This window comes from Onychostoma macrolepis, chromosome 19 (genome assembly GCF_012432095.1).
Source record: "Onychostoma macrolepis isolate SWU-2019 chromosome 19, ASM1243209v1, whole genome shotgun sequence".
NCBI classification, from domain to species: domain Eukaryota; kingdom Metazoa; phylum Chordata; class Actinopteri; order Cypriniformes; family Cyprinidae; genus Onychostoma; species Onychostoma macrolepis.
The window spans coordinates 27,619,936-27,634,004 of NC_081173.1; the positions used below are offsets into that span (position 1 = coordinate 27,619,936).

The 14,069-nt window shown below is 35.0% G+C and overlaps 1 protein-coding gene across 2 annotated transcripts; it reads right to left on the reverse strand.

Annotated features, from left to right (window-relative positions):
* Positions 1-5,819: 5,819 nt before the first annotated feature.
* Positions 5,820-12,806, reverse strand: tcf19l (transcription factor 19 (SC1), like). Of its 2 annotated transcripts, none has more exons than XM_058752484.1 (4): positions 12,598-12,806; positions 11,330-11,903; positions 8,920-9,838; positions 5,820-7,827 (listed from the first exon to the last, which is right to left on the reverse strand). In XM_058752484.1, the coding sequence occupies exons 2-4, from the start codon at positions 11,619-11,621 to the stop codon at positions 7,494-7,496; spliced, it is 1,545 nt and encodes a 514-aa protein (XP_058608467.1). In that variant the 5' UTR covers positions 11,622-11,903; positions 12,598-12,806; the 3' UTR covers positions 5,820-7,493. The 2 variants fall into 2 exon arrangements, with proteins under 2 accessions (XP_058608467.1, XP_058608468.1); XM_058752485.1 differs by having other exon boundaries at positions 12,583-12,806.
* Between the last annotated feature and the right edge of the window lie 1,263 nt (positions 12,807-14,069).

Genomic DNA, 14,069 nt, shown 5'->3' on the forward strand with positions numbered 1-14,069 from the left:
GTATAGTGTAGTATATAATTTTTAAATAATATATAGCTATTTATTTTATATTTATAAAAATATAATATAATACTAAAAGATAATAATATAATAAATAATATATATAAGATAGATAGATAGATAGATAGATAGATAGATAGATAGATAGATAGATAGATAGATAGATAGATAGATAGATAGATAGATATAGATAGATAGATAGATAATATTAAAACAAATTAAAATATAAAAAGAATGTGTATTTATTTATTTTATATTTATAAAAATATAATAGTAAAAGAAAAAATATTTAAATATATTTATTAGTAAAACATAGTATAGTGTAGTATATAATTTTTAAATAATATATAGCTATTTATTTTATATTATAAAAATATAATATAATACTAAAAGATAATAATATAATAAATAATATATATAAGATAGATAGCTATTTTATATAAAAATAGATTATATAATTAATACTGAGAAAATGTTTTTTGATATGATAGATAGATAGATAGATAGATAGATAGATAGATAGATAGATAGATAGATAGATAGATAGATAGATAGATAGATAGATAGATAGATATTTCAGTATAACTCTGTTTTTGGTTTCAGCTGCTCAGATTGATTATAAAAGTAGCAGCAAACCAAAAGCAAAAGATTTTAGCTCCGATTCATGTGTTTCACGCCGAAGTTGAATACAGAGATAATGCAGCATGTTGAGGCTCGGGCTGACATTGCCCTCTGCTGGCCAGAGCAACACACACACACACACACACACACACACACACACACACACTCGGACTGATCAGCGTGTGGATTAGTCTTCCTCTGTAAGCCAATATCTCTCGCTTCATCCCTGCCAGCTTCATGAGTGAGCAGCAGCAGTATTCAGCGCTGGGTTTGCTGTCTCTCGCTGCTGCCACAGACTTCCATTGACTGCAAACAGCATCGCCATGGCAACACGGACAGACCGCAATCCACTGCCCTCATTAGGAAGAACCTGCGCAGATCTCACACCTCTGTTTTATATCTCCTTCATAACGTGCACAGATGTCAGGTTGACATGGCAACCCCAGCGGCCGGGACACCGGACAGGTGAATTCATACCTTCACAAATACAGTCACTACAGTAGTATGGCCTTACGAAAAACATATTTTCCCTTGTGCTCCATGCCGGAGACATAAATAACATTAATAATAGATTATTCTGCAGTGCAAACGCATTATGCAGGTTATTTTTAAATTAGTTCATTATTATTTGATAAATATCACTATTACTGACTTTATTAATTAGCATTAAATATTAAATGTTGTTAAAAATGATCATTATTCCCTTGAAAGACATTATAGAAATTAATTTGTTAATTATGCTCAGGTTGAAGTTCCAAAAAAGGTAACACACACACACACACACACACAATTAACGTAATTTAGAACTAAGTATATTTATATATAGATATATATTTTTATATAGCCTATGTCATATATACATTTTTATATATTTTAACATTCAAATTTCAACATTCAAAGATTCAAATCATATATACTGTATAGAGAGAGAGAGAGAGAGAGAGAGAGAGAGTACATCATGTACATATATGCAATTTATTATATCAAAGTATATATGATAGAGTTATAAATATGTATATATATATATATATATATATATACATACACACACACACACACACACACACACACATATATACAGGTGCTGGTCATATAATTAGAATATCATCAAAAAGTTGATTTATTTCACTAATTCCATTTAAAAAGTGAAACTTGTATATTATATTCATTCATTACACACAGACTGATATATTTCAAATGTTTATTTCTTGTAATTTTGATGATTATAACTGACAACTAAGGAAAATCCCAAATTCAGTATCTCAGAAAATTAGAATATTACTTAAGACCAATACAAAGAAAGGATTTTTAGAAATCTTGGCCAACTGAAAAGTATGAAAATGAAAAGTATGAGCATGTACAGCACTCAATACTTAGTTGGGGCTCCTTTTGCCTGAATTACTGCAGCAATGCGGCGTGGCATGGAGGTGATCAGTCTGTGGCACTGCTCAGGTGTTATGAGAGCCCAGGTTGCTCTGATAGTGGCCTTCAGCTCTTCTGCATTGTTGGGTCTGGCATATCGCATCTTCCTCTTCACAATACCCCATAGATTTTCTATGGGGTTAAGGTCAGGCGAGTTTGCTGGCCAATTAAGAACAGGGATACCATGGTCCTTAAACAAGATACTGGTTGCTTTAGCAGTGTGTGCAGGTGCCAAGTCCTGCTGGAAAATTAAATCAGCATCTCCATAAAGCTTGTCAGCAGCAGGAAGCATGAAGTGCTCTAAAATTTCCTGGTAGATGGCTGCGTTGACTGTGGACTTCAGAAAACACAGTGGACCAACACCAGCAGATGACATGGCAGCCCAAATCATCACTGACTGTGGAAACTTCACACTGGACTTCAAGCAACATGGATTCTGTGCCTCTCCACTCTTCCTCCAGACTCTGGAACCTTGATTTCCAAATGAAATGCAAAATTTACTTTCATCTGAAAAGAGGACTTTGGACCACTGAGCAACAGTCAGTTCTTTTTCTCCACAGCCCAGTTAAGATGCTCCTGACGTTGTCTCTGGTTCAGAAGTGGCTTGGTAGCCCTTTTCCTGAAGACGTCTGAGCGTGGTGACTCTTGATGCACTGACTCCAGTTTCAGTTCACTCCTTGTGAAGCTCTCACAAGTGTTTGAATCGGCTTTGCTTGACTGTATTCTCAAGCTTGCGGTCATCCCTGTTGCTTGTGCACCTTTTCCTACCCAAATTATTCCTTCCAGTCAACTTTGCATTTAATATGCTTTGATACAGCACTCTGTAAACAGCCACACCTTTCAGTAATGACCCTCTGTGACTTACCCTCTTTGTGGAGGGCGTCAATGTTCGTCTTCTGGATTATTGTCAAGTCAGCAGTCTTCCCATTATTATGGTTTCAAAGAACAAGAGATACCCGGAATTTATACTGTAGGGATGGTCATTTATTGAAACTCAAATGTAAATATTCTAATATTCTGAGATACTGATTTTTGACTTTCATGAGCTGTAAGCTCTAATCATCAAAATTAAAAGAAATAAACATTTGAAATATATCAGTCTGTGTGTAATGAATGAATATAATATACAAGTTTCATTTTTTGAATGGAATTAGTGAAATAAATCAACTTTTTGATGATATTCTAATTATATGACCAGCACCTGTATATATATATATATATATATATATATATATATATATATATATGTATGATACAGAGTTTAATATAGACTATATTTAATATAGAGAATGTTAATATCAAATCAAATGGCAAATCATACAATTAATAGCCTATGTAATTTAGAGTAACAAAGTATATATGATACAGCTTTTATACTCAAGTGTATAAAAGTATACACACACACACACACATATATACGCTGCCGCTCAAAAGTTTGGGATCAGTAAGATTTTTTATGTTTTTTAAGGGAGTCTCTTCTGCTCATCAAGGCTGTATTTATTCGATCAAAAATACAGAAAAAAAAACAGTAATATTGTGAAATCTTATTGCAATTTCTAATATTGGTTTCCTATTTTAATATACTTTAAAATAGAATTTATTTCTGTGACGCAGCGCTGAATTTTCAGCATCATTACTCCAGTCTTCAGTGTCACGTGATCCTTCAGAAATCATTCTAATATGTTGATTTATTATGAATGTTGAAACTATTGTGCTGCTTAATATTGTTTTTTTGGAATGTGATACTTTTTTGATGAATACAAAGTTAAAAAAGCAGCATTTGTTCAAAATAGAAATCTTTTCTAACAATACAAGTCTTTACTATGACTTTTTATTCATTTAACACATCCCTCCTGAATAAAAGTATTAATTTCTTTAAAAAAAAGAAAGAAAAAATGTACTGACCCCAAACTTTTGAATAGCATTGTATATTGTAACACAAAATTTATTTTTTAACCAAATGCTGTTCTTTTTAACTTTTTAGTAATCAGAGAATCCTAAAAATATATATATATATATATATCACAGGTCCCGTCCCCCCCCCCCCAAAAAAAGAAGCAGCACAACGGTTTCCAACATTGATTATAAATCAGTATATTAGAATGATTTCTGAAGGATCATGTGACACTGAAGACTGGAGTAATGATGCTGAAAACTCAGCTTTGATCACAGAAATAAATTATATTTTAAAGTATATTAAAATAGAAAACTGTTATATTAAATTACAATAATATTTCACAAAATAATTTTTTTTTCTGTATTTATTTTAATCTATTTTTAATCAAATAGATACAGCCTTGATGAGCAGAAGAAACTTCTTTAAAAAACATTAAAAATCTTACTGATCCCAAACTTTTGAGTGGCAGTGTATATACATACATATATATATATATATATATATACTGTATATACACATATATATTTAATATATTGATGATACAAACTCACACGCCCTCAGTTCCACAGATGCACACCTACAGATGCACAAAATAGACAGCGTTATTGAAATTTCACAGCACTAGATGCGTTTTGCTTCATCTGAGCAGAAAACAGTTAATACAAGCCGTCCATCAGAGAGACAGGCTCAGGTACGAGTCTCCACTGACCTCAAAGCCACAGAGTGTTACAAATGCCTCCCAGACCAACAGCCACGCTCAGGGAATGGACAAATGTGACGGGATGTGAAGTGACAATAGGTGATTCAGACATTTAGGTCACAGACTTCATAAAGGTCAGAGGAATTGTGCTGGATTTCACCTGACAAACCGTCCAGCTGTACGGATTTATGACAGAACAACAGCAATAATGCGTTCCGGTTAAACATTTATAAAAATATAGGCTAACTAGGTTAGGGTGGTTGAGAAATAACATGGATATGAACTGTTTTCAATACTGGGATTTTAGGTTATGATTTATATGCATGTAAGGTTTTAGGTTATTATCTTTCTTTCTCGCTGTTCCCTTATTTCAGTGTACAAGTACAAATATTATTGCAGTTTTTGCAAACCTATTACCAAAGTTGAAAGTGTAAAATATTTGTGCTCGTTATTTTTATAGCAATAAACATTTAACATAATTTAATAGGTTTTTTTTTAAGGGTTGCACTAAATGTGGGACACCATTAAATTGGTCATTAAAATTAGTTAAAAATGGTGTTTTACAACCAAATATTGACTCAACATATTTTCAAAATTACGGTACATTTTAAGGGAGTAATTAGTATTTAAAGCTAGCTATTTTTTGTGCTACTTAATTTTATGTTAGACTGTAGTTCATTTAACAAAAATTATAAATCTTTTACCTTTTTAATGCATTAAATCAGGGTTCTTCATGCAGGTAATGCAGGAATGTAATTAATGTATCTAATGAAACACAACTGAATCAGCTAATCAACGTCTTGAGGTTTACTTGAAAATTACAGCCAGGCGTGCTGGAGCAAGACTGCAGGACCAAAAATGTAATAAAATTTTAAAGAAATGTTTAAAATAATAGATGTTAAAAAACGATATTTAAATATATTAAGTGCAGATGAAAAATGAATACATCATGCTTTCGTTCCAATCATAGATCTTGTAAGACTGTGAAAGTGAGAAATGCTTGACATATTATCTTATCGCTATAATAGCACATTTATATTTATACTGAGAGTTTAGTTTTCCTATTACACAAGAACGCAGCACTTATCAAAGGTGTCCCACAGTTACTAACAGCTCCTCGCTGCACTCTATACAAACAGCTGACAGATCTTATTTAAATATAGAATTCTTTATTCAGCCCTTGATTCCCAACAAGACAAAACATTGTGACAGGAGTCATTTGTCATTTCTAGAATGTTGAGTTAAAGTGAAGACAGTGAAAGTCTCTTTTAACATTCATACCACAGAGATTCTATTCTTATACACAGATACAACTACACAGTGTTAGTCGAGATCAGAAACGAAGCTTGTGTTAATTACAAGAAACAGCTGACAATCATGTGTGCAATCAAATGTCAAGCTTAAAGGAATAGTTCATTCAAAAATTAAAATTTGCTGAAAATGTCATATCACCCTCAGGTGTAGATATAGATTAGTTTGTTTCTTCATCAGAACAGATTTGGAGTAATGTAGCATTAAATGTCTGTCTCACCAATGGATCCTCTGCAGTGAATGGGTGCCGTCAGAATGAGAGTCCAAACAGCTGATAAAAACATCACAATAATCCACAAGCAATCCACACTGCTCCAGTCCATCAACATCTTGTGAAGAGCTGAGTGTTTGTAAGAAACAAATCCATCAAGATGTTTTAACTTCAAACAGCTGCTTCCAGCTAAAATGCAAGTCCTCTTTTCATAACGTTGCTGTTATTGAGTTGTCTTGTCTAAATCGTGAGAGAAAAACTCACAGATCAAGCACTATTTACAAGCAAAAACAGTTCAAAACAAATATGTGGGTGGATTTTGACGTGACAGACAACAGGGGATAGACTTATAGGCCGGAAGCAATGGTTTAAAGTTAAAATGCCCTGTTGACGATTTGTTTCTTACAAACACACAGCTTTTTGCTTCACAAGATGTTAACTGATGGACTGGAGCGGTGTGGATTACTTGTGGATTATTGTCAGCTGTTTGGACTCTCATTCTGACGGCACCCATTCAGGATCCATTGGTGAGCAGGTGATGAAATGCTGAATTTCTCCAAATCTGTTCACATGAAGAAACAGCCTATGGTGAGTAAATGTTCAGCAAATGTTCATTTTTGGGTGAACTATTCCTTTAAAAAATGACCATAGAAATGTTCAGAGTGATTTGAGGTTTAGCTGTTATTAAATGTTTTGAAATTACAAAAAAAGTCCAAGTAATGCTTTTGAAACCCTTGAATAAGACAGCATATTATATATCCTCATTGCCCATTTGCAAACATACAGTATTCAGTGATAACATATTATATTCCAGCTAATATGTTGGCAAAGCATGTTTAGCGACCGGTGTCTAGTTAACAAAGCCCAGCGAAACCCTCCTCAATATTTGAATCCAAAGACTCAATTCATCCATTCTTCTAAAAATATAAACTCCCATTTTCATATTCATTCTTATTTAGATTTTTTAGCATTTGAAGATTTCATTCTTGTGTATATTGAATACATATATATATATATATCAGAAGCAGTCAGAAAGCATCCAGTGTTGTAATGGGATGCAGCGTGTTTGGATGCTCTTGGAAGCTGCTGTGCAAATCCAACACCCTCATTTCATCCAAATCAGTTCAAATCACTGTTCAAAGCAATTAGCACCATCCACAGAAAACATCAACTCGCCATCATTGCAGAGATTTGCACTGTGAATGCCAGGAAGCAACTTATCTGTCAGTCCTGTGAATCTGATTGTAATATCAACAATGTTTGAGAGCATTTGGTTAATTAAAAAGCATTAAAGGAGAGGAAGCAGAGCCGGTCCTGACTGAGTGCTGGCCTCAGCGGTGTCTGGCGCGGAGGCAGCCGCAGTGGAAGTCTGCGCTGGGGTCTAAGAGCAGCGAGTCTCGGTTGTGGTTGTGTGGTAAGCAGTCGAGGTGATACCAGGCGTCGCAGTCGTCACACTGGATCCACTGCACGGTGTCCTGCTGCGGGAGACGACAGTGAGCCGCTGCGCAGGGCTCCACACCCTGAGACACCGCCACCTCTTCATCTTCAGAGGATGATGATGACGAGGAGGAGGAGGAAGAGGTGGAGCTAGAGGAGGATGATGAAGAGGGAGACGGCAAGGAAGGCTGTGGCAGCGGGTGTTTTCTAGGCCTTCCACGTCGTCGCCTGCAGAGAAAAATCAGTAAAATCATGCATTAATAAATGCAATTAACTCAAAATATACTACTGATTAGAAATTTGAATGACTTTATATTTATAAATTATATTTTCATACTTTTTAAAATTATAATTGTTTTTTTTAGATTTTTGTTCTTTATTATTAATTTCCCTATTATACAGGTTTGGAAGTAACAAATCCTCTGATGTTTTATATTAATAAATCCGATTAATGCATAAAACATACTTCTGAATAGTCATTTCAATGACTTTATTTTTACAGGTTTTTTTCACATATTTATTTTGGAATATCTTTATTTTAGAATAATGATTTCATTAATTATTTAGAAATCCCAAATTCCCTGATATTAATTACAAAAATATATTCTTATTAGAAGTGTTATTGACTTTAAATTTTATATGAATATTTTTTCTAATATACTTAAGGTTTATGGTAGAATTACCTGAAATTCCCTTATTTTATATTAATAGAATTATAAAAAATATACTCAATATTAGAAATATGAAAGACTTTAAATGTTATATACATATAATATAGAATAAAATTTAAGCCGACCCCCCCCCCCCCATTTTTTTATGGAAATTTATTAATTTCCATTAAACTATACTCACTATTATAAATATGAATGACTTTCCTGTTATATTTTTATTTCATTGTTTTTAGATACATTTACTTTTCTATAAAATAAAAGGTTTTATTCATTACAATATATTTTACAGGCCTTGAAATCACAAATTCCCTGATATTTCATTTTAACAAATGGAATAATGAATTTGAAAAATATACTATCAGAAATATTAACTAGTTTTAAAATATTTACAATATAATAAAGACTTTAGAATAAAGATTTCGTGTTAATCATTTCTCAAAATTTTCCAGGCCTGGAAATCACAAATTCCATAATATTTCATATTAATAAATAAAATTAATTAGATACTATTAGAAATATTAATAATATATATTTATTTTTTATTTTTAGAATAGACATATGGGCCTCAGAGTCACAAAATCCAGTTTTTTCTCTCCAGGTTCTTCATGCCTGTGAGAATCCCGTGTGTTAACTTTCAAGTATCACTCACCCAGTCGAGGCCTGGAAGCGAGAAATCACTCCCCTGGCCTTCTCGGTCTTGCTCATCCTCGCTGACGGGGAGGTCAGGTTGTAATTCTCACTTCCCATCCTGAGGGTGGTGAATACGGGAGAGCTGTTTGCCCTCAGCCTCCTGCCAGGACCAGACAAGCAGGGCTTCACACTGATGCCGTTCCCTTTGGTGTGACTCGATATGTTCAGGATATGACTGAACTGCCGGTTGGGCGGCACATTGAAAATGCTGCCGCCGGTGTGTTTGCTCACGTCAATCTGTGACTGGCAGTTCTGCTCCAGTTTGGGCAGAGGGGGCTGAAACACCTCTGACTCTGATTTGTAAAGCCGGCGTCTTTTCTTGGCTTGTCCCCTCCGTCCGTCCTCCAGGTCTCTGCGGTTCGCCGGATCGTCTGAACTGTCGTCCTCCAGCAGAACCGTGTGGGCGGACTTGCGTCGGCTCTTTGAGGACGGCGGGACAGACTTGGATGAAATCTCACCAGCGGCCTGGAAAGGAGGCGGAGTCGTGGGCGGGGCCAGAGCGGTGAACACCGGCGTATTTAAGGTGCTTGTATTTTCGCTCTTCTTGAAGGTCCAGCAGCTGCCGTTCATCTTGCTCAGGCTGCCGATGGAGTTGAGGATGACCGTGGCTCTGTTGATGGACAGCTTTGAGATGTCCAGAGCTGGGTCCGGTTTACGATCCGAGCACGTTCTGATCCGGTTCTTTATGTCGGAAGAGAAGGAACCCGCTTTGGGCACAGTGATGGCATCAAAGTCCAGCGGACGAACCCGTACTTTCTGGAAGAGGAAGTAGAACTCTGGACTAGCCCGTCCTGATTGGCCGCCGATGGTGAGCGTGTCGCCATCAAAGATTTCCTTTAAGACCTCTTGTTGGAGGCGCATGTCATTTACCCACGTGCCTGAGAGAGAGAAAAAAAAAGAGAAACTGTTTAGAAGTGATTTTATATTCTACATTAGGGCTCATGATAAAATAACCTACACTTGTCCCAGAATGCAACTGTGTCGGTCATGTTCACATATAAATACCATTTAGGCTACAGAGTTTAAACTAAATATTCTGGGTGGGGGGGGGATAATAATTTCAGCAAGATTATATTAAATATTGCATTTGTATTATTTTCATATATGTCGAATCGATCATCAATAAAATAGTTATATCTATATTAGTATACATATCTATATACATATATCATTCAAAGACATGACATGATTATTTCATAAATTAAAAGTAATAAATTGTATTTATGGATTTATATATTTGTTTACTTAACTTAATGGTTTTTCATTATTTGTTATTTAATTGTTTAATTAATTATGTTATTTTGTTTTTATTTAATGTCTATAGCTGTGTGCATAAAAATATAAAGAGTATACACCCATTATATATTCATTAAAAGTTTTATCTATATTCAGATGTGTGTGTGTGTGTGTATATATTATATTATAAATACAAAAATATACACAAATACACATACACAAAGAATTTATGATGGTTTAATAAAAAATAAATCATATTTATATATATTGAAATCATTTAAATAGTTGTAATTATATATCTATACATGTGTATGGAATTATAAGGACAACTTGATAATTATAAAAGACATATATATATATATATATACACACACACATATGTGGGTAGTTGACGTATCAATGTGTCCTATGGTGTGACAGAAAAATGTAAAATAAAAAAAATAAAAAACCTCTACCATTGAAGATAAACCTCTCTCATGCTATTTGTAACTAAGAATGAAGATACATTTTTCTCATGTTATTTGTATTTTAAGTTTTTTTTTCTACATTTTTTCTGTCACACCATAGGACACAGTCCAATTTTTATTTGTCAACTATCCATATATATATATATATATATATGTGTGTGTGTGTGTGTGTGTGCGTATGCATCTTTTATAATTATCAAATTATGTCAGTAACACTTTACAATAAGGTGTCATTTGTTAACATTAGTTAATGTATTAACTAACATGAACAAACGATGAACAATGCATTTCTTACACTATTTATTAATCTTTGTTAATGTTAGTTAATGAAAATACAGTTCATTGATTATTCATGTTAGTTCACAGTGCATTAACTAATGTTAACAAACACAACTTATGATTTTAATAATGCATTAGTAAATGCTGAAATTAACATTAACTAAGATTAATAAATGCTGTAGAAGTATTGTTCATTCTTAGTTCATGTTTACTAATGTTGTTAACTAATGAACCTTATTGTAAAGTGTTACCATTATTTCTTTATAATTCCATACATACGTATATGTCTCTCTCTTCCTTCGGCTGTATGTATATGTATATCTATATATAAAAATGTTTTAATATATATTAAAAATAAAAATACATTAATATCAATATAACACACACCATAACTGCTGCGATCCTTCACTTGCACTTTCCAGCTCTCCTCTCCAGAGGCATCAGTTTCTCTTTCCACATGGAGCTCTGCATGGATACGGGACACAATCATGGACTCCAGGGTGACGTCACACAGCTCCGTGGCCCGTCCCAAACGAAACACACACTGGGCCAGTGCAGGCCGGAAAGTGTACAGGTCACGGACGGAGTCTGACGACGCATTTCCCTGAGCGTTACTATTGTTTGTGTCAGACAATCCAATCCTCAACAACTGAAAACACGGCTGGACTCCTGACGACATTTTGACATCCCACAAATAACTGTGCAGGAAAAACCGCAACACAGCCAGCAAACAGCAGCTCTCACATAACACTGAGATAAACGTCCTCCATTGAAGATCCTCCTCTCAGAAAGACTTTCAAATATGACCCTTATAAAAGCTTATTACGCCCAGTAAATTAAATATGACATGCTAAACTATTATTAAAATATGTAGAGGACAAATTAAAACGCTGCAGCACAGCTGGATGAAACATTAAAAGTGGATATGCAGTGGCCAGATGCTCAATTGCTGGTCTTCATTCTGTAAAACAGAGCAATACAGGGCTTTAATGGCATTAACAATATTAATGTTTTTATTTTATTTTAATTTATTTTATTCATTATACATTATTATATACGTGCATATTACAGTATAAAATATAACTATATTAAACATTTCAATATTATGCATTACTCTTTAAAAATATAATAAAGGCATGCAAGAAATTTTTGAATATGTTAAATATATATATAACACACACACACGCGTACACAAAGAGTTGGTGCGCGTGTGTATATTACACACAAACGTGTTACATGGCTTTGCTCCAATAATACATGCATTTCTACACATTGACATTTAAAGCATGCCCAAACACCAAAGTTAGACAGTTGTACATCGTGTATGCACTATCAACGCCTCTATGATTTACACTAAGCACTGTAGCCTACAGACTTCTTTCCGAAACTATACATTATACACGAATGCTAGTTTAGAAACCGTGGCAAAGCAGCTTCAGAAAGTGCAAAGCATTTAGAAGAAGCAGTCATGTGTTTGTTATCGAGATTTCGCTAGTCGCTAAAGGAAGTGTTAGGCTTGTGTAGGCAGAGCAGTGATCGCTGGCGCATAGAAACACATTCACACAAAGCGAGCCGAAAACAGCTGCTTTACAAACGCAACCATTTCATTTCGTCGAACATTTCGATGATAAAGCACTTACAAAAGCATGACATACCCAAAATATGAAGGTATATGTTTTGTAAAACGCTACGCAAGTCTTTTATTTGTGCTCCGTGGTAAATCTTATCGCCTCCTCTCCCCAGGAAGTGCTTTGAAATTTGGCGCGCCAGGAGCAGGACGAGTTTCCTTGCGCGAAAATCAACGCCACTTCCGTCCGCGTTGTCAAGGAGACCGTCAATGAAAAATAACAATGCAAAGAGTTTGAACCATATTATCTTTTTTTTTTTTTTTTTACTTTTTAAATAATCATTGCGTTTATTTAATAACTGTCACACGCTGTAATTATTAAATGTAATAATTATTAAATGAAAAATGTAGACAGATATATATATATATATATCATTAATACGTACATATATATATTAAAATGTAATAAATATACTCATAAATATACTGATTGCGTAATCCAGATTACATGTAATGCTCATAATCAGATTACAGTTCTAATAATTGTCATATACAGTGGGTACGGAAAGTATTCAGACCCCCTTAAATTTTTCACTCTTTGTTATATTGCAGCCATTCGCTAAAATCATTTAAGTTCATTTTTTTTCCTCATTAATGTACACACAGCACCCCATATTGACAGAAAAACACAGAATTGTTGACATTTTTGCAGATTTATTAAAAAAGAAAAACTGAAATATCACATGGTCCTAAGTATTCAGACCCTTTGCTGTGACACTCATATATTTAACTCAGGTGCTGTCCATTTCTTCTGATCATCCTTGAGATGGTTCTACACCTTCATTTGAGTCCAGCTGTGTTTGATTATACTGATTGGACTTGATTAGGAAAGCCACACACCTGTCTATATAAGACCTTACAGCTCACAGTGCATGTCAGAGCAAATGAGAATCATGAGGTCAAAGGAACTGCCTGAAGAGCTCAGAGACAGAATTGTGGCAAGGCACAGATCTGGCCAAGGTTACAAAAACATTTCTGCTGCACTTAAGGTTCCTAAGAGCACAGTGGCCTCCATAATCCTTAAATGGAAGACGTTTGGGACGACCAGAACCCTTCCTAGAGCTGGCCGTCCGGCCAAACTGAGCTATCGGGGGAGAAGAGCCTTGGTGAGAGGTAAAGAAGAACCCAAAGATCACTGTGGCTGAGCTCCAGAGATGCAGTCGGGAGATGGGAGAAAGTTGTAGAAAGTCAACCGTCACTGCAGCCCTCCACCAGTCGGGGCTTTATGGCAGAGTGGCCCGACGGAAGCCTCTCCTCAGTGCAAGACACATGAAAGCCCGCATGGAGTTTGCTAAAAAACACCTGAATAAGATTCTCTGGTCTGATGAGACCAAGATAGAAGTTTGTGGCCTTAATTCTAAGCGGTATGTGTGGAGAAAACCAGGCACTGCTCATCACCTGTCCAATACAGTCCCAACAGTGAAGCATGGTGGTGGCATCATGCTGTGGGGGTGTTTTTCAGCTGCAGGGACAGGATGACTGGCTGCAATCGAGGGAAAG